This window comes from Dendrobium catenatum, unplaced genomic scaffold, assembly GCF_001605985.2.
Source record: "Dendrobium catenatum unplaced genomic scaffold, ASM160598v2 original_scaffold_235663, whole genome shotgun sequence".
Classification (NCBI taxonomy): domain Eukaryota; kingdom Viridiplantae; phylum Streptophyta; class Magnoliopsida; order Asparagales; family Orchidaceae; genus Dendrobium; species Dendrobium catenatum.
In genome coordinates this window covers 174,068-195,501 of record NW_021554071.1, presented here as the reverse complement: position 1 = coordinate 195,501, position 21,434 = coordinate 174,068, and the positions used below count along the sequence as shown (strand labels likewise).

Here is a 21,434-nt window from a genome sequence, read left to right as displayed (position 1 = left end):
AGAAATCCGCCCCAAACAAAGTTTAAATATCTCATACATTTCACTTATCTCAAAATAAATTTAAAAATTTTGAGATCCATTGCAGCCAAAAATTTAATTTTAGTATATATTGAGACAATTTTTTTCATATAATTAATCTGTGGCAACTATCTGCTGTAAATAAAACAAAAAAGAAATTAGAAATAAGGAGATTTAGCCAAAACTAAAGGTTTTAAATTTATTGACTTGAATATGTATATAACTTGCACCAGAAGCCAAAATTCATCAATTCTCGAACTATAAAACCCAGAAAATCGCTATACAATAACTTTTCTGCTTCCATTTCTGTATAAGAAGAAAAATAAAAAGCTTCCATTTCTACTTCCAAATCCTTTTCTAACAGTTAGCATAGCTTGATGCATATAACCATAACAAAGAGATGAAGCAAGTTGAATAAGGGATATTAGCAAATTGGATTGGCTTACTATCACCTATCTCCCTGATTCTCCTTCCCCCATTTTCTGCATAAAGCTCCAGCTTATCCAAGTGCAAGTTCAGTATCATAATCTTCCCCAGAATTCCTGCAATACCTGCATATATTAGTTTGCAGGCCAGATTTTTAACCCTTTTGTTTGTTGATTAGTGGATTCTGTAACAGCTTATGCTAATGAGTTGATACAATTATAATTTGGAAGAATCCCAGCTAGCATCCACAGCTGTGATGATCTTGTCATGAAGCAGAGAACCGGAACAAGCGACGATGCCCCGATCGAGCCCTTCCAAGTAGATACCTTTAGTGAAATCCAATGGTTTGCCACCGGCATCGGTGACGACACCACCGGCCTCATGGATGAGAATCACACCTGCAGCATGGTCCCAAATCTTCTCTTTGTAGCCTGCCTTTGCAAATTTCATGAATATCTCTGCATCTCCGCATGCAATTGCAGCATATTTCACCATGCTGTAGACTCTCAATGGTTGCTTTCTGTCAAGATGAGGAACAGAAAAACATCAAAATGGGCTTAGTATTTGATTCAAGATCTTCATTATCATCATCATCTAGTCTAGTCAAATCAATTAATAGTTGAAGTGATGAATACATGCTTCCTGTTGAAGGGTTGTGCCAGGTTATTATTGTACTATTGTTTCAACCTTCAATGGCTCAATATTTCAAAAAAGCACTATAAAATAGCTTTTTATTCACTCATAACCAACCTATTCACTCATTTCCAACCTCAATGACCCTAATTTATTCACGATGTTATCTCAGAAAAATATAACACAATCCAAAAAGACCACAATTTCTACTTTAAGAAACAGAGAATTGGATAAACCAAAATGATCACAATTATGCTGCTGGGCTGAAGTGAATCATCCCTCTCTTCCTTTTCGTAGGTAAACCTTCGTGTCATTGTAAATTTAAAAAACCCACTGAGGCTTAAGTGATTGATGGGTGAGCACGGTTGAGAACCCCCATCCCGGGTTCGAATCTCCTCTACTACGGCCTCGCCTCTTCAGTGGGGCAAAGTAAGTGTGAGTCCGATGTTGGTGAGTGGCCTCGCTAGATTCTGCCGAGGGATTAGTTATGCCGCCAAGCGCTTCTTTGGAATGGTAGCAGGTAGATACCCATTCCCAAAAAAATAAAATTTTAAAAAGGACAAACAAGAAAAAAGATGGATAGTCAAACTTTGACAGCAGGATGTACAGTCCACAATATTCTTTAACAAAGTTCTGCTCCTTCTTGTGTTGGCAACTTGATTAACGTTTTGCACTTTAAACTAGGGCAACGAATATCTATGTTCAAATTATTACGACAGAGAATTAAAAAGATAACATATCTACGGAACTAACTTCATAGTATAAGCACATATGTCTACATATAGGCCAAAGAAGAACAATAAAAGATAATATTCTCAATAACGAGAGAATATAAAAGCAATAAAATAGCATGATTCCTACTAAAAATAGCTAATACATGCAATCATTTAGATATGATAGCACAAACAAGCAGAGAAGTTACTATTCTAGATTTCAAAACAAGAAAATAGACTAAAAAAAGGTTTTTTTTAAGAAGACCTGCAACTAGCATACCTCAGACCAACGCTTTGTGCCAATCCAGCAGTGAATGAGTGCTTTGAGTTCGACTTCTCAACAGGTTCACAGAAAGTTGCAAAAGCTGGATCATCAACAGAAGATACTTTGATTGGCTTTGGAGAAATATTGTGCAATCCAAATTTGTTGTGGTCATAGACAAGTGGCTGCATCCAAGCCTTACCACTACCCCTAAGAGCATACATTACACATCCTTTATGCCAGGAACCTGCAACAGGTGGAGATATTTTAGAAATGAGTCTGTAGTATCGTTGATGGTAATTTAGCCACTGCTTCTTCATTGGATAATTTGGACAGCCAAGAATGCCCAGGACAACCTCTCCATCCTCTATTAAAGCTAAAGCAATGGCATATTGGTCCCCTCGAACAAAGCCTAGTGTGCCATCAACAGGGTCAAGAACCCAAAACCTTCCTTTAGGGCCACCATTAGAGTTGCATCTGCCTATAGCTTCAAGAACTTCATTACTTCCTAGTGGCTTCTGAGGAGCTTTCAGTCCATATTTGTGAGCTTCAACAAGGCATCCATTTACAGTTTTGACAACGGATTCCAGTAAACCAGAAGCATCCTTTCCGGATAAAGTTTGAGTGTCTTCTTCTGCCACAATGGACACATTCTCACTGCCAAAACACTGCGAGAGGACCCAACTAACAGTCGCCTGCACTCCCCAATCTATTATGCAAATGAAATTCATTAAACTGAACATTGTTCACATCCTATCTGAAAATTTTACAACTCAAACTCTGTAAACTATTTAGTAGTCTCACAACAAGAATGCAAATTAATCAGATGAAGATTCTAATAGGACTTGATGATCAAAACAACACACAACAATATGAAAAAACAACAATTTATTCCAAATAGATCAAGAAATAACACAAAGAGAGCTGTTTTTACTAATTTTCAAGCAAAGCAAGATAAGATACAAGTTGATTCATTGTTCGAGAGGTGAATCCTCTCTCCCACAATTCCTAGCAGATTCTAGGAACCCAAAACCTCACAAAAACTGCTGCAAGAATTCAAAACATAACATAAAAATCCCAACGCCCCATAATCTCCTCCCTTAAACAGCTCAAATCCCCCCTAATAAATGCCCCTTACATCTTTCCCAAAAAGCCCCCTCCTTTTCCAAAGAGTTTCCTCCCAAAGCCTCTTCTCCTATAAGTGATAAAAGAGGTGTTGGCCCCCACATGGACAGCTGAACTGTTGCTGCCCGCTGTATCAGATTCATCTCATAATTCAAGACTCTTGATCACATATAAACATTTCTGCTGACTATTGCATTATCCAAAATATAGAAGATAAATTCCATGAACCATTCATGGCTTAAGCCAATGCATTTGACTTTCAAGATAACTTTCTCATTATTTATATCATTAATAATGCAGAAATTGGCAGTTTACTTCCTGAATTAAACCTGTATTACCACCCTAAGTAGATCTCTCTCTATGTATCATACATATCCAAGTCAATTTACAACAATTCTTTCTTAAATACACAACTTGTTTAGAAATGCAAGCCCACCTTATCTTTATATCAAGAAGTTGCCAAAGAGTGATATAATTTGACCTAGTATTAACTTCCAGCTACAAATGAAGCCCAAAATCTCATCCTGACTAGTTATTTTCCATCAGATGTATCATCATATACACCTTTTAAGTACTAATTTCTGCACGGGTGTCTACCAGGTTAGCTCTCAAGACAAACTAATATAATATCTTCGTTACACACTAATTAACATAAAAAATCAGTACAAATTACATCTAGCTGAGTTCTAATACAGTCGCTATGATGTGATTCACCCTGGAAGTTGCTATCTACATTGTGTTGGATTTTTTGGTGCTTCTTTAGACTTAATTTTGGTGCTTCTTTAGAGTTGCACACAGCTACCAATCTATAGCATATTGCATTACCAATGCTTTTCTTATTGATCTACAATGGTTCTTAAAGCAGTTTCTTTCATGGAAAACAAAGAGCAAATCTTGTTGAACCACTAATATAAACAAGCTATAATGCAGAATTAAATTTTTATGAGCATACCATAAACAAGAACTATTGAAATCATTGTTCATTGCTGGGATTCATCACATTAGATATCAATTGATAGTAAACATATCATCAGAACCCTAGAAAATTTCCTTGATATACCCTTCTAATATACATGCATAAGAATTATTTAAAAAAATACTTCATATTTTAAATAATATGAGGCTATGAGCAAATACATGAATTTTAACATTTATAAACAAAATAGATATATTTTACTATATTCCCATGTTTATAAAAAATGCTCCATTATATCTCATTGAGGATGCCAATAATGAATTTTAAATGAAATAAGTTTAATAATTTTAATTTTAATTAAAATATATATTTTTTTCATTTCAAATTCTAAAAAAATATATATCCATATAATATAATCAGTGACCCTTAAATTCCTTCTAAGATCAGAACATTAAACAAGTTTTTACACAATAACAAGTGCGCACCTCTTTCATATGCCAGTTTTAGCATTGAATGTAAAATAGAGACAAATATGAACAAGGATGTGATATACTGATATACATACTATTAATACAACACATTTATTCCATAAAACACTTCATTTTGAATATTTCAATGATGATTTGACAAGGAATGGACCCATGCAGATAGAACAAAAGTTGGTACCTTATCTTTATAACATTTTTTATAAAACTCTGCATAGAGAAACTAGGGAATTCGATTTTGTTTTTTGGCAATTTTATTGGGGATTTTCCTCCCCCAAAAAAGCCACCTACATTCTAGCACCCAATAAATGATAGGAAAAGGAGTATTTATGAAAATATATCCCAAATATTTCATTTATTTAAAGTTTGTGGATAGGGCCAGTCACATATAAGTAGGCTTGAGATCGATTAAAAATAAAAAGAGCACAAGGCCAATTTCATATAAAGAGGGTAAAATATCAATTATTGATTGATTCCATACATTGATAAAGTGAATATTTTAATTTTAAAGATGGTCAGAAGCCATATCAAACTTGTAACCTCTACCCTAAGAACCAAAGAACAAACAACTTGAAATAGAGTTCCTTAGTTTTTACCTTTCTTTTTTCTATATTATTCATCAAATATGTAAAACTTGCACGTACATTTAAGTGTTTAACTCTCCTTAACACTATAACAAAACCCCTTAAGTTGACATCTAGACCAAATTTCTTGTTCCAGCAAAGAAGATAACAGCTCAAGGAAATTTAGAGCAGAAAAAAGCCTGCAACTAAACCCAAATAAAGATGAATTTACCAATTGTAGTGCCCTCCATTTATCATCATTCGCTCCACACATGCATAACAATCACAGAAAAAACCAACAAGTCCTCCAACCACCGAATGTCAAAAAAAGAAACCCTCAACAATAGAATGCTCCAGCATTAACATTCCAGTTCTCAAGTCTCTCAAAGAATGAAAAGCTATTCAATTTATAGCAGAATCCAATCTTTAAAGCAAATCACTAAAGTAATGGCACTCACAGATCAAACCCACCATCAAAACAAGGACATTGCCCCTAAAAACTCAAGAATCTAATAATTAAAAATGCAAAATCCTAATTTGCATCTCCACAACCACCAAAATGTATAGCATCCATCACCACTCATTCCACAATTATTCACCTAACACACAACCAAAAGACCGTAATAGGTATTACATCCACCAAATTCTAAAGAATATAAACAACATCACCAAACGAAAACACCAACACTCTTCTAGCTTCCAAGTGCAGGCAACAAGTAACAAGAATCTAATCCTCCTGCGGCCTTAAATTTTAAAGCAAAACCCCATTTCCTCAATGGAATCCGTACACCAAGTAAAACAAACAAAAAAAACACAGGCATGATCCAAACCTGCAACAGTAACCAGAGAAGCGTCATCCTTGGACTTGACCTGCTCTCTCCTCCTCCCAAAGAGCCCCTCCTGAACACCCTGGCACAGCGAGCATGCCATCTGGACCACCCTCACCGCCACACTTAACTCCTCCGCGTAACTCCCTGCTTCCATTAGATCAGAACGTTGAAATCCAAAAGGCGAAGCCATCGGCGATGCAGGGAAGAACGTTAGCGGAGAAATCGGCGACGGATTGCAGTCGGAGAAGCCCAGATTGAGAGGAGCAGAAGCAGGAGAAGAAGAGGAAGCAGAACCTCCTATAAAGGCTCGATCTTTGGGCGCAAGCGCTTTCATTAAGTAGAAATTTCCGCGCCCGACCGTGGAAATGATGGCACAGGTAGCAAGCGTGGCTGTCGCCATTAGCGTCTTGGACTGGCAAAATGCAACTTATTCCCTCGTCTCGTGCTTCATTCGTTCGTCCTTTTCATACTACTACATTTTCCTTTTTTTATTATATTTTATTTGCGTATAATTATAACTATCTATATTATATTTATGTTCTTATTAAAAATAAAATTACCTTGATTTTACATAAAAATAAAAGAATATTTATTTCCTTATAAACTAAAAAAACATGCATTGATCAAATAATATAATATAGTTTTGACTACAATTTTCTTTAAAATGAAATTATTATACTTTTATTAAAAATATAAATTATTCTATAAATGTAGGAGTTTTAAAACTAGTTTATTTGACGAGCTCATATCTGACTCGAAAATCAATTTTGCAGTTCAACTCAAACCCAATTAATAAATTGAATCAGTCGAAATTCCACACCAAAATTTCTAGGTCAAATATGAGTCGAGTTGTGAGTAAAGATCATTCGTTGATACCCCTATATAAATTAGTTTTTTCAACAATTTTTTAATAGGTAAAAAAACATTTTAAAAGCTAAATGAAAAAATAAAGCTTATATTAAAAAAAATGTTGCTCAATTACTGTAATTATTTTGTTTTATTTTTAATATTTGATGTTGTCCGCTTCCTAATGATAGTCAGTGACGTCCACTTAAGGTGGGATTACTTTATGCGAATATTAGTTTAAAATTACTATATAAGATTTTTTTTTTATTTTTTTTCATAAAATATAGCTACCTTCAATTGAATTCTCATTTGATTAGAATGGGTTATATTTTTTAATTAAATAATAATAATAATAATAAATATGTGCCCATGAATTTTGATCTAAATGTTATTGGAAGTCAGAATTTTAGCTCATATATGTATTTTTTCATAGTAATTGGGATTCATTTTGAATGGATGAGATTCATTCCTTTAAAAAAAATTAAAATTTGATTAAAAAAATTATCTCATTCATTCCAATTGGATTGAATGATTATAAAGATTTGGTTAGAAAATATTAGAAATTGTCTTTCTTTATTAGATTTAAATGTGAATTTTGGCTCCTAATAAGAGAAAAGAGATTTATGTAGTTGACCCCATATAATGAGATAAAGGCTTGATAATATTTTTGTTGTATTCATTCAAATTTAGGGTTAAATGATTATAATTTAGGGGGTTTTACATACATACCACTTTATTTCATGCTATTTATATATCTAATACTTAAAACATTAATATTACATGATATCACCCATAGAACAAATTTGGGTTCATGGAATAAAATATTAAAATTTATAGGATGGTATGAATGATAGAAATGAATTATAGGAGCGTATATTAGATATTAAAGTTATATATGGGTGATAGACATGTAATATTAAAGTTTTGAATGTTAGATGTGTAAATAGCATGAAATTAAATGGTATGTATGTAAATTTCTCTACTATTTAATATATTTATTCACTTATTATGATGATAATTAAATGAATATCTAGTAATTAATTACAGGAGCCCAAGATCTCCTGAGATATGAAGGGCAATACATAGTCGCAATAGGTTGCCAAGGGCGAAATCAGTCTTAGTTCTCAAGGAGGGCAAGTGACAAATTTATAAGAAAATAAAAATATACAAACTTAAAATAATTTATTTTGCATATAATCTTTTTTCACAGACTTATTTGTTAGTGTTATAAAAGTTTAACATAATCGGATAAAATTAGTGGCTTTCCGATTTTTAGAGCAAATTACGTGAAAAAAAAAAGGTCAGCTAGGGGCAAGAAATAAAATTCAAAGGGGACAGATTAAAAAGCCCTGTAGGTTGCATAACTAATTCTTAATATTTATCGATTCAAGATGCTTTTTTAGCTAAATTAATACTTTTTGATTTTAGACTTATTATTATTATTATTAGTATTAATAAAATATATTTTTATTACCTTATTAATCATAAAATATATGTTAATTGATAAATAAAAAGAATATTACATAAATTAAAAATTAAGGAAAAATTAATTAAATGATTCAATTTCGAGTGAAACTCGGGTTAGCAGGTCAACCAAAATCCAACCCATTTAATAAAAAGAATTGAAATGCACGATCTAAATTTAACCTGCTTATTAAATGGGTCAACCCATAATTTGCGCTGAGAATGACAAGTCAAGTCATACTTAACACCCCTAGCCATATCTAACATGTAACTGCTACACACTATTGGAACTTTTTACTTTTCTGAATTTGACCTAATTAACTTCTATATTATTTATTATTATTAATTTATTCCAACTTATTTAATTTCTAGTTCATTAATCAGTAAATTAAGGTTTTAAGCCATGCATTAATTACATTAATTAATAACTTCGTTACATATCAGCATTAAAATAGTTGTCAACAGTTCATTTCAGGTTCACTCACTCTCCCTCAAAAGATGCCCATAAAACTTGTTAAAATTACTTCTATGCCATATATAAGCATTCATTACTATGGCAGGATCGTAATAATGCACATCTAAAGTGGCATCGTGTAATGTACCTTTCTATAAAATGCGCTTCTTAGTAAAGCAAGTCAACATACGAAAGAGAACTAGAGAGAGAGAGAGAAGTCGGAGAAGAGAATGGCGGCGTTGGTCGGATGCCGGAGAACTAGCGAGGCTGTGAGCCGTCCGATCCCGAGGAGAGGGCAAGTGAAGGCGACGATCATGTTGGCCCTGGTTAACTCAGTAGCGGTTTTCCTTTCCATGACTCGGCGGATAACTCGTCCGATTTGAGATGAGTGAACGGATCGGTTTCCGTCGGCGGAAGAGGCTTTGATTCGTGAGTGGACGGATCTTTGTATGGACCTTCAATAAATAATTAAAGTTCTTTGTTTATTAGTTACAGTTTTGTGGTTTTTTCTCGCAAATGTTGGAATGTCTGTTTTTTTGTTTTTTTCATGGGCTGTTTTGATAAGCAAATATTGATAAGAATATTCTGATCTAATTGTTATTTTATTTTATGCTGAATTTATATAATTTTTGCTTATCTTGTAAGAATTAATAAGTTTAGCTCAATTTCAATATTATTTTATATTATTTACTTTTATTATTATTATTATTATTATTATTGATGTGTCGGATATACGTACATTGCTGACAGTTTTATTCTCTTCTAAATGAGGGTGTGAGCGTGTATGTTCATTGTGGATACAAAATGAAAAATATTTTGATATCATTTTGGAAAATGATTGGGATTACATCCCCTCAAAATCTATATATAATCTCATGATCTTACTCATTGTTTTTGCATTATAAACGTTATTGACTATAAACTATAGAGCTTTGATTGTTTCTAAAGATTTTAACATCCTCTTGGGTGCTCTTTGATGTTTCCCATCTTAACAACTCATAGTGATTGTCTCATATAACCCATTCAAATTTCTAACCTTTTTAAGGAGTTATCATTCTTCAATGTTTAACGACATTGTCTCTGACTCCCAATATCCATTGTATGTTGTATGTTATTTGTTGCTCGACATATTAACCACATCATCTTATGCTCGAGATCCAACATGCAATGTTTAGCATGGGTAACAACCGGTCTCTTATAATCAATCCTTGTTCATACATGAGTTTCTCTGGTACAAAATGAGCATTATCTAACTTCCTCAATACCTCTCATATCCATCCTTGCCTAACATAAGATGCCCTCCATGTAAGCATGCCAACCTACAACACTCTCTATAATGTTTTGTCCAAAACCGTCTATTTACTTTACTATCATCGAGAATTATTCACCTGAGTCTAAATGTCCCATAATGATCAACACCTACCCATATTAGCAATCAAAGCCCATCTCCTTCTTTCTATGAAGGTATAATTTAACTCTTCATCAACATTCACAAGAGCACCTCATTTTGTTCAGCAGAGACAAGACTTTTTCCAAATCTTAGATTTCATTTGAGACGATTTTCTTAAGCCTTAAAACTATTCCAAACAAAACTTTAACCTTTATTCAATACATAAGCCTTCTCCAACTTGCTTAAAAATTGTTCTTATTAAACAAACCTTTGATAAACACTTTATGACCTGGTAAGGTACTATAAATTTTTCAATGGCAAATTATTTATGTAAAACATAATAATCTTTTATGTTCTTTTACATTATATTGAATGTGTAAATTATATTTTTATAAGAATTATTATGTATAAATCAAAAAAAAAAAATTAAGAACTTTATAAAAATAAGCATGACCAACACCATGATTACTCAAGAACAAACTGATACAAAAAGAGACTAACACTACCCTCTCCAAATCCCCATTTCGCACAACATCACAATCCTAAGCACAATTCAAAGAGAATGAACATTAAAGATCCGTTTGGGCTAACTAAAATTATTTGTAAATTTGATTCTAACCTGTCGTGAGAAAACTTTATTATAAAAGCTTACTATCTTATTTCAAAACCATAATCAAACGGATATGTAATAACAATTTTGTGAAAGTTAAAACAATAAGAAAACTGCTCCAAACAAACCGTAAGGTTTTGTTTGGGACGATTTTTTTACTACTTCTTAAATCAACTTTCTAATACAAAAATTAAAAGTTTTGTACTAGAAAGCTGCTTTAAAAAGTAATAAAAAAATTGTCCGAAACAAAACCTAAGACTTCATTTGAGACAGCTTTTTCATTGATTTTTAAAACAACTTTTTAGTATAAAAAATTATAATTCATGAAAAATTTAAACTGAAACATTGTTTTAGAAAGCATTAAGAAAATTGCCACAAACAAACCCTAAATCTTATTAATTCAAATGTTTCAGAAGCTGTTTAATGTTCAAGCATTTGCAATTCACTGTTATGGAACTATTTAATTGAGCTTTGTAACTTACACCAGCGCAACGAATAAGGATCATAAAACATTTACTCAAAAAAAAAAAAAAAAACTACTACGATTACTACCAAAAAGATATCCCTTCAGTCATTCGTTAGCTTCTTCTAACATTCCAATCAAATTAATGACCATTTGATCCTTCGATTACAACAATTCAAGCAAGGAAAAAACAAAATCACTATAAATTTCAAATCAAGATCCTATAATCTATATGAAGAGGTCAACCAAAATCAATGGAATTTCTCTAGAATATTCTGGAATGCTCTTGGTTGCTTGCAATTTCATCTCACAAAGTATAAAAAAATCAAAACATACTGACCACAAATAGGCAATACATCTGCAACAAGAAAAAAGGCCCTATCAGAATAAAATATTTAATTTACTAAAATCAGCAGAACACTAATTTTATATCTTCATATAACTGTTTTTATGGAGGATTTTTTTTTCCAAGAATTAAGCAAGCATGCATTCTTACTACTTCTTAAACAACTTTTTAATACAAAAATTTTAATTTTTGTACTAAAAAGTTATTTTTAAAAACAGTAAGAAAGCCGTCCCAAACGGAGCCAGAGTATGAATGGATCTCAAAAACTTTATGTAGCTAACTAATATTATCATGTCATAGTAAATTAATACACTTACCTGATACGCTGGTTGTATTCTATAATGACTTCAAAATTGGGTGCGTCGTCAGGATAAATAGCATCAACATCAGAAGGACTACTTTAACAAGATATTTGCTAGCCGACGCACAAAATCAACATGCAGAGAATGACCAGCCTATAGGAATTTATACAATTTCAGTACAAATTAGTCGTTGAATTTTGTTAAAGAAATGAACAAGAACATGAATGCATAACGCAAAGTTAAGTGAGTAGTCACTGTCATAAAACAAAATAATGAAAATAAATGGAATATTTGGGTCAAGATATTCTGACTAAATATTAGTTACGATGAGTTTCAAATTCATTAAATCTATTTTAAAATGAATACAATACATAAAGGATCAATTAAAATTTATATTATACTCGTCTCAAAATAAAATTGATGATTTCAAAGCTTATCATAATCCAAAATTGGTCTAGAAATTAAGTAGGAGAAAAAAAATTTTACCAAAATGAAGCCAAGTTTAAAAAAAAATTCTACATTCAAGTCTTCAACAAGAAACCAAATGGTCCCTAACTAAATGTTTGTTCTGCTACCTGCACTATTTAACTTCCAACGTTCTAATTTTCCCAAGTACATATAGCCTTTAGATAAAGGTTGGCAATCCTTTCATAAATCTCTTAATTCATTCTCTACAAAACCAAATGCCAGGAATAAGAACTTGGGCAATAAACAAAAAAAAAACGGTTTGGTAATTAAAAGCGATCCAACTCGTCTGTCATGAGGAAATATAGAAGTTCATTTAAGGCTAATTTGGTTGCTTAATTGCCTAAAGTTACAAATCATAGTTTGAAAAATGATGAAGTTTGTTAAATCCCATCATTAATTGGATGTAATTAAATATCAATATTGATTTTTTACTCCACAAACCTGCTAAAAATTCCCTCGAAAGTGATGAAACATTCACATCAAAAATGAGTGAAAATAAAATCATTAATTTCTAAGAATATTTTGTTCTGGCAAGAAATAAAACGAGCACTTAATAACATGTTTCAATAAGAATTGAATTATGAAGATATCCACATGAACGAAAAAATAAAAATAAAAGAGCAGCAATTATATGATAACTAAACCTGGATATATCATCGTGTGAAATCTAGCAAACCTTGTAAGCAATTAGATGTGAAAATGGAAACCCTTGGTGACCATTCTGAGCAAAAAGAGAAAAATCCCCTATAAGATCCAATATCTTATGGCGGCAAGGTTCATTACAGAAACGCAGCGGTCCATTTAGCCAGCCTGAAAGGACACTGCAAAAGAAGACGTGAATGAGTTTGGAATTTCAACTTAACCAACCTTAATCATCAGTGTAGTTATTTCAATCGAGACATCATAAACTTCCATCCATAATCAGTTTAATGGACATTAAAGAAAAATAGCTATAAGCTAAAACACAAAGATGAAATCAATCTCAACAAATATACAGAAACAAATACACACATAAATTTATGTGGCCGGTCATATCACCCCATATCTACGACCGCACGAAAATCAAATAGTTCACTAGAAATTAAACAAGATGGAATAAATTAATAATAAATAAATAATATAGAAGTTAATTAGGTCAAATTCAGAAAAGTAAAAAAAGTTCCATGAAAATTGTGTGGCAGTTATATGTTAGATACGGCAAGGGGTGTTAAAAAATGACTCGACTTGTCAATCTGATTGGAAAAATTCAGATTCAGGTTGATCGATTTAATAAACTGGTTATGTTCAAATCGTGCATTTCAATCCTTTTATTAAATGGGTTGGGTTCGGGTTGACCCGCTAACCCGAGTTTCACTCGAACTTGAATCATTTATTTTTTTCCTTAATTTCTTTATTTATATAATCTTCTTATTATTTATCAATTAACCTAAATTTTATGATTAATAAGGTAATAAAAATATATTTTTTAATTAACATAGGTTCTCATATTATATTCGGATTACTAGCGGGTTGGGTTCGTTTCTATTTTTGACCCATTTATTAAATAGGTCGGGTTCAATTTGAATAGATTTATTTCTGATCAATTTCAGCTTAGACACATACTTGACCCGTTGATCTATTTTGACATCCCTAAATATGACGTCAATAAAAAGAGGATTTATCTCCCAGAATATTAAAATGCTCAAGCCACCAAAAATATTTAAAAATGCAACATAATGATGATGAATATTTAATATATGTACAAAATATTAAAAAAATTCAAAATTTTAACTTAATAAAAGGGCTACATTTTAAAATGTGCTACTTTAAAATTTTTTTTTTAATAAAAGTATTTGTTTAATTTAAACCAGAAGCTAAATCTATCTATTTTACTTAATATGAGGGTGACATTTAGATAATTTTTTTTAATTTAAAAACTATTATCATGTTTATTCTTATTAATTATTTTAGCACTTAGCCCTTTTTAAGAAAAAAATATCTAATATTTAATCTAATTTTTGTATCATTAATATATCATAAAAAATTTATCTTGATAAGGCAGAAATCTCGAGGCAAAATTAAGTTGAAAGCTTCCAAAATAAAATCTGAGACTATCCAAACTCCGATTTCAACAAACTTATAATCAAACTGAAAGTCTCGAAAAGATGAACCCAACGACACCAAAATTAGTGGAATTCAAGCTCAAATGAGCCCAAATCAAGGGTCCAAAGCATATTGGGAGGGTTCAAAGCATAATTTGGACTACCAAACGAATTCCAAACATGACATGCTTATAATCGAATCGAGCGGCTCGACGAGACGAATCCAACAAGCTCAAGATCGCCGAATTTTGATATCATTAAGGTATTCAAATGATCAATAAACAGACTACGATCAAAGGGACCAATATCGGCCGTCCATTCAAACCGCTCCTATCTTGACCTTGTTTACCAAATTATAGAACAATGACTTCAAACAAGAGGAGGGCAGCTGGGAAGATTGGGCTGGGCTTCAGTCCATGCAATATCATATCAAGGGAATTCAAATATTTTCCAAGTCTACCGGCCAAGCTTAACGGGCCAGGGTGATCTCGAATTGTTAAAAATAAATATTATTTGTGTTATAAAAATAAATCTGAAAGTATGTGGACAATCTAGGGAAGCATGTGGACAACACATCATCGACCATCTCATACAAAAAGAATAAATAAATAAAGCTCAAGCAAACCATCCAAAACAATGCACAATTTGATATCAAGAAATGATGATAAAACCTAAATAGTTTTCGTTAGAACAATAGCACTTCAAATTCATTTGTTGCTAGGTGCCATAGAGTGCATATTTCCTATGCCCAATAAGGACTTAGAAGGGCCATCGACTTTGATCAATTATAAGTGTTTTTTAACAAATATACGAGTACATTAACAAACATACAGTTCAAATTGATGTCGATAGTGCGATTAACAAATTTAAACTATTTTTCAAAAGTTTTTCAAAGAGGCATTCACAACAAGACGAAGAAAAAAACACCTCCGGGATGATGATGGCAATGCACTAAAATATTATGAAGTGGTATGATCAGATCTTTGATCTTTAACTGACTCTCTTAACACTGAATGAAGATCAGTCAATCAAAGAATTAGCTTCAAGCCAGAGACAGAAAAAACCTGCATACTATGGCATTTTCAATTGACCCTCCTTGGATAAGACCAGCATTACGCATGTTTTCAATCTACAAAAACAAAAGGATAAATTAAACAAACTTGAGTATTACACTATATAACCCAATAAACCCAAAAAGAGCGCTGTAAAATTAGTTAATATTTAATTATAGAACAACAAAACCACAATAATAAATCTAATATAACGGGCCCAACATAACTTACCAACGTAACCTTTCTTGAGAAAGGCCAAGATTCCACTAAAACTTTTAAAAAAAAAAAAAAAGCAAGACCGTATAAAGAACCATGACAAATATTTGAAAGTTTCATTGCATATATAACGATCAATGACAGAGTTTGTCCAGCATTCAATACTAACATTAATGAAGGCATTAGATCATCTTTCAACATGCTTTTTTTTGTTAGACTTCATTCAACAACTTGTACAAATAACATATGTGAACCCAATCCAAAGTTATGCGGTGACCAGCATGATTCATTCAAACAAACTTAATTATATATCTTAGATTAAGTTCAGCTAGTAGAGTATTTGTGAACTTTCAACTTGCTTTGATATCAACATTAAGTGGAAGGGGTTTAAGCATGATACCAAAACAAAGTAAGTTTATCTTCTTTTCTAAATTATTCAAACCACCTATCTCTCCAATAATCATTAGCATGATGCGTATGATTCCCCACACTGGCCCATAACAAAGTGGAAAATACTACTGGCATGGAGTGTTTCAGGGTCTAATTTTAACAAAAAAATTATTATGAAATGAACAAAATCATGCTCGCAAACTTCACAAGTCATAAAATCTTAATTTAACAATTATCCATAATTTGCAAAAATTAGTGGGGGCTTTTGGTGACTTTCGAGGGTAATCATGGTATTCGGGTTTTCAAGTGACTGATTAATCCAATTTTAATAGGTTGTTTTGATAAATGAATAGGGATTCAAAAGAGGTTTTTGAATTTATCAATGGGGGTCTTAGGCTCTTAGAAAATGCAATTAATGGTTTTGAATAAAAGTTTATTTGCATGTACTATTTCTTCTACTTCCTAAAAATAACTCCTATTGATGAAGTGAGACGTAAAGATTGTGGGGGAAGGTTTTCTCCTTGCATAAAAATAAGTTTTGATTATTTTGATTTTGGTGACTTCTTTCATTCTACTTTTATCAATTTTGATGAATTTAGATCAATAGCCATAAATCTCTTAGCACTCTCTCTCTCTCTCTCATGTAGAGAATTGGGGAATTGTTTATAGCTTTTAAGAGTGATGTTCTCTGTAAATATAAATATAATCCAAAATACTCCAATGGATGGCCCAGAGAGATCTCCTTTACCATAGACAATTCTTTCAAAATTGAAGTACCAAAGTGACATAATTAATGGATCTTAGGAGACCTGTAGGTTCCTTTTTTTCTTTAGTGAATGAATACAAAAGTTAGTATTGCTCCCTTAGAACCAATACTATAAGGCTTTTTACGCCAAGTGGTATCAAAGCTTTGTACCTAGTGGAGATGGCCCAAGCAAATAAACTGTTGACCTCAATACTAGTGTCGGGATCGAGTTGACCTTGCACGGCAAGTTTCGAAAGCAAAAGAGTGCAGTGTCGTGCGAAACTCACCCGACATGTGTCAGCCAAAAACCTAAATCGTCAAAATGGCCTTCGTTCGTGAAACAGATAGCATCAGCACATCTATAACAACGAAAACAGCTAAGATAGAAACATATATTGGTTAGGGTTGTCAATTATCAAAAATTAAAATTCCGCGCCATGGAATCTTGATCGAATTCATTATCATTCCACCCACCATCCGATTTAAGTGTACCGTAATAAATTTTCAATTTTCAATGTCTAATTCTGCTACTTTTATATGATGCATACTACATATATGTTCGACGACTAGCCTTAATCGAAAGTTCTCTCTCATTATTAGGAGGGGTAAATAACTATAGGGGATGCACCTATAGGAAACCAAAACTCAAATCATAATGCCCTCGCAAAATAAGGGTGAAATGTCTACGCGGTGTCTTATCTAATAAAAATTCAATATGACTTCTAAAAAATTACCCTGAACCTAAACTCGTTAAAACTCTCCTCGCCGTTCAAAAAAAAGGTCGCAGAGAGGCTGAGGGGCGAATTTTTTGAGCCCACAAATTTCTAGCGACTTCCCTGGGATGGTTTCTCTTTCCATTTTTTGCTAGTTATATATTTAAGTTATAGTAGCAGCAAAATCTAATGAGTGAATATTTGAATATCGTTCATAAAATGATATTTTTTAATTTGACTCATTAAGATTTTCTAAACAGTATTTTGAAATTATATAATTCATCTATTTATATCATATTGTTTTGTCGAGTCCCTACACTTTGAAAGTATGGGGTAATATATCAAATTCGAATCACTAACCCAATCTTTCATTCTATGTTGGACCTCCAGAACACTCTTTCACCATCAAGCTAGGATATGGTGCTAGCATTCAACTGACAAACATTGTCATCAACACCAAAAACTCTGGTGCCACCATCCAATTTGATAGTTTACAATTCTTTGCAGGTACTGCAAAGGTTGTTGTCGTCCCTATATCCAGCATAGATATCAAAGGCATGTCATGCTGCTAGGAGGCCTCATGTTACTGAAGTCGATGCTAGTTGTGAGCATCCTCAAGCACGGCAGCCACAACAAACTAAAGTTGTTGCTGTTAATAAGGGTCCCCATAAAAGGACCTCAATTTTTGAAAGGCTATCCCAGTCAAGGACCCCGGCTTTGAAGAGGGTTATAGCCGGCCAGAAAGTTTCTATGGTGTTGCCAACACCATTGCCTTGCCAACACCATTGCCTTGCCAAACAAACATTTCGCACCTGGAAGGTATAATGCTGAAGCCAGAGAATAAAATAACCAAGGGGCTAATGAAAAAGAGGTACCAAAGGACACTAATGATCGAGGCCAGGAGGACCCCATCTAGAGAGTTTCCATATGCTATAGTGAAACAAAGAAAATTAAAAGTAAAATGAGTCGAAGACCTGCTCAAAGCAATTCTGGAATGTGGATTTGGCAACTAAAATTGGAAGTGGCAGATAAAAGAGGAGACGGCATCAAAGAAAGATTGATATGGTGTAGGCAAGACAAGAGGATGATAACATAAAAGTGTTAGTTCTAGTGATTGGCATGCAAGTGGAGATAGTGAGGTTATAAGTGAGTAGGTGATCATGAATAGTAGTGACAGTGATGATTAAAGGATTTTAGAATAGCAATTAAATGAATTTGACAAGTCCTGGTTATTAAATAAAGTAGTTGATACAACAACAACATCAAACATTTATCCCACTATGTGAGGAAATAAAGTAGTCCATGATTGACAAAAGAGATTTCAATTCAAATAATTAAATTTTAAAGATAATTCTAAGGGCCATGAGGGTATAGAAGGATTATCACATATCATGTGGCTATCATAATGGGAGTCTGTTTGTCCTTATCATGTGTCATGTGGCAATACAAGGTGTGTGTATATATATATATATATATATAGAGAGAGAGAGAGAGAGAGAGAGAGAGAGAGAGATGCAAATAAATCATTTAATATGAGATGGATATAGTAAACAAAACAACAAGCAGGAGCATTAGATTAGAAAACCTCTTCGTAAATGCAGAAGGATCTTGACGATGCTATTTGTTTCGAGTAAGTGTAGGCATCCACTGAACAAGAGAACCACTGACAACCAATGGCAGGTACCTGTAATAAAGAAACCATCGAATCTTATTACTGTCATAATGTACGACTCCACGCAATTTCAAATGTAAGTTTAAACTTAATGGCCAAGCATCATATATTTAACTAAAATACATATAAGAACAGGATGTTGTGCATTACCATCAATTTAGTATCACAATCAAATTCAACATAAAAAATCAACTAAAAATACCCAAAACTACAAAGTCAATCCTCTATAACGAAAAGGCACTCTTGAACGGCAGTGTTTTAGAAGAAGAGCCACTTGTCGGTTGGGTCAGGGTCAGATCTCAGTTGCTCAAAAAGAGATTGCAAGTTTATCTATGCCCCTAAGAAACCTGAATCTCAGCTAAGCTCCATTAAGCAAGAACGACGCTCAACAAACATCTAGAGTATTGTAGAAAATAATAATTTCTTGTTTTTTGACGATCAATCGGTTGTGATACATGTTCATATTTTTTGTCCTATTAGTAAGTAACTGTTAGACCGGTCCAGCCGGTCCACGCGGGACCGGACCAGACGCTAAACACGCGAAATTCCTCGCCTGGGCGGAGGCCACGCGAGCCGTTAGCATTGCGGGAGCCAAATAGGAAGGTTTTTTGGGGAGATTAAGAGGGGGATTTGAATGTAGGAACTGTTTAGGGATTTCCTTTTGATTTGCATGCATTAAATAGTTGTTTTTCCTAGGGTTTGAGTATCTTGAATTTGGCTGAAATTTGAGATCTCTTAGATTTAGGTTTTCTTTGAGCTCTAGCGGCGTCTAGAGATTTAGGAGAGATCGATCCTCATCTCGAATTAAGGATCAATTGTATCTTTGTTGTTTTATTCATCTACTAGTGAAATACAAGTGTTTGTGTGGTTTTCTCTCAGTTTTCTAGCCGTTTTCCTCTGATTTGGTGCTGATTTCTGCTGTAAACAGCAGAACTCCTGCTGGTTGCTCCTCCGTTTGGCTTAGGAGTGCTTGCGAACTCAAGTATTACCTTAGGGTTACTTGCGGACTCAAGTATTTCCTATCAAATTGGTATCAGAGCGTCGATTTGGGACCACCGGCGGCTGAAATTCTGAAATTTCAGCAAGTTATTCGTTTCCGGAAGAAGAATTTTTTGGATCAGTTAGAAGAACGATGGCCGAAAAGGTGGATGTCTTGGAAGGCAAAGTCGGTCAATTGAAAACCGATTTGGATGAAAGATTTTGTGATTTTCAAAATCAAATCACCACCAACAACGAAAGGTTGGAGGGAAAATTCACGGCCATGAAAGAAATGATGAAAAAATTATTGGAGATGAAGACTAATCCGACGGCGTCAGAAGCAAGAGAGACTACCAGAGACCACGGCGTAGGAGGAAATCTGAACCCGCTTAGGGGGAGGAGGAATCAGGATGTAGAGATCCTTGAGGGAGAAGACGACATGCCACCTCTAGAGCACTTTCTAGGGAGGAGATGAGCATGGGAAATGATCGAAGAGGGGCTGATTTTAGCGGAAGAAGAGGGGAATTTCAGTGTCGAGGTGCTGAATTTCAGTGTCGAGGTGCTGATTTTGAAGGTAGAAGAGGGGAATATGACGAAAGTGCAGATTTTGGCGGAAGAAGAGAAGAATTTCAGCGTCGAGGTGCTGAATTTCAGCGTCGATGTGCTGATTTTGAAAGGGGAAGAGGGGAATATGACGACGGATTCGGATACAACCTCCGGAGGGAGGAACGGGACACTTGGAGAGCACCTCATTTTCGAGGAATGGGAGGTTATGGAGGATACCGAGGAAACTGGGGAGACCCATAAGTGAGGAAGCTGAAGATGCCCGCTTTGAGGGTGAAGACGGTCATGGCTGGATCTACAAAGTAGAGCGTTACTTCGCTATCAACGGGTTGACAGAGGATGAAAAATTGACCGCAGCAGGCCTGTGTCTGGAAGGGAAAGCTTTGGCATGGTATCAATGGCGTGACAAGAGGGAGCCCATCCGGAGCTGGAGAGAGTTCAAGGATTGCTTATTAGAGCATTTCCGAACCGACGAGGGAGGAGGCTTCTATAAGCAATCCTTTGCCTTGACTCAAGAAGGGACTGTGGCAGATTATCGGGATCGGTTCGAGTACTTGGCTAGCAGATTGGATCACATTTCAGAGTCAGCCTTAGAAGGGAACTTCATGAAGGGGCTGAAACCAAAGATCCGAACAGCAGTCAGGGTACTGGAGCCGAGGAACCTGGGAAAGGCTATGGAGCTGGCGCAGTTGGTAGAATATCAGAAGAA

General features: G+C 33.9%; 2 protein-coding genes across 3 annotated transcripts; both read right to left on the bottom strand.

The window, feature by feature from the left end:
• Positions 1 to 205: 205 nt before the first annotated feature.
• On the bottom strand, positions 206 to 6,416 carry LOC110116170 (PAP-specific phosphatase HAL2-like). Its single transcript, XM_020849650.2, has 3 exons — positions 5,972 to 6,416; positions 2,071 to 2,761; positions 206 to 964 (listed from the first exon to the last, which is right to left on the bottom strand). The coding sequence occupies exons 1-3, from the start codon at positions 6,369 to 6,371 to the stop codon at positions 661 to 663; spliced, it is 1,395 nt and encodes a 464-aa protein (XP_020705309.1). The 5' UTR covers positions 6,372 to 6,416; the 3' UTR covers positions 206 to 660.
• A 4,726-nt stretch (positions 6,417 to 11,142) lies between these two features.
• Positions 11,143 to 19,916, bottom strand: LOC110116190 (probable UDP-3-O-acyl-N-acetylglucosamine deacetylase 2, mitochondrial). 2 transcript variants are annotated; one of them, XM_020849679.2, is made up of 5 exons: positions 19,097 to 19,901; positions 15,460 to 15,524; positions 12,991 to 13,135; positions 11,862 to 11,999; positions 11,143 to 11,556 (listed from the first exon to the last, which is right to left on the bottom strand). In XM_020849679.2, exons 1-4 carry the CDS (start codon positions 19,211 to 19,213, stop codon positions 11,940 to 11,942), a joined length of 387 nt encoding a protein of 128 aa, XP_020705338.2. In that variant the 5' UTR covers positions 19,214 to 19,901; the 3' UTR covers positions 11,143 to 11,556; positions 11,862 to 11,939. The 2 variants fall into 2 exon arrangements, with proteins under 2 accessions (XP_020705338.2, XP_028548423.1); XM_028692590.1 differs by lacking the exon at positions 11,143 to 11,556 and having other exon boundaries at positions 11,863 to 11,999; positions 12,959 to 13,135; positions 19,097 to 19,916.
• Positions 19,917 to 21,434: the final 1,518 nt, after the last annotated feature.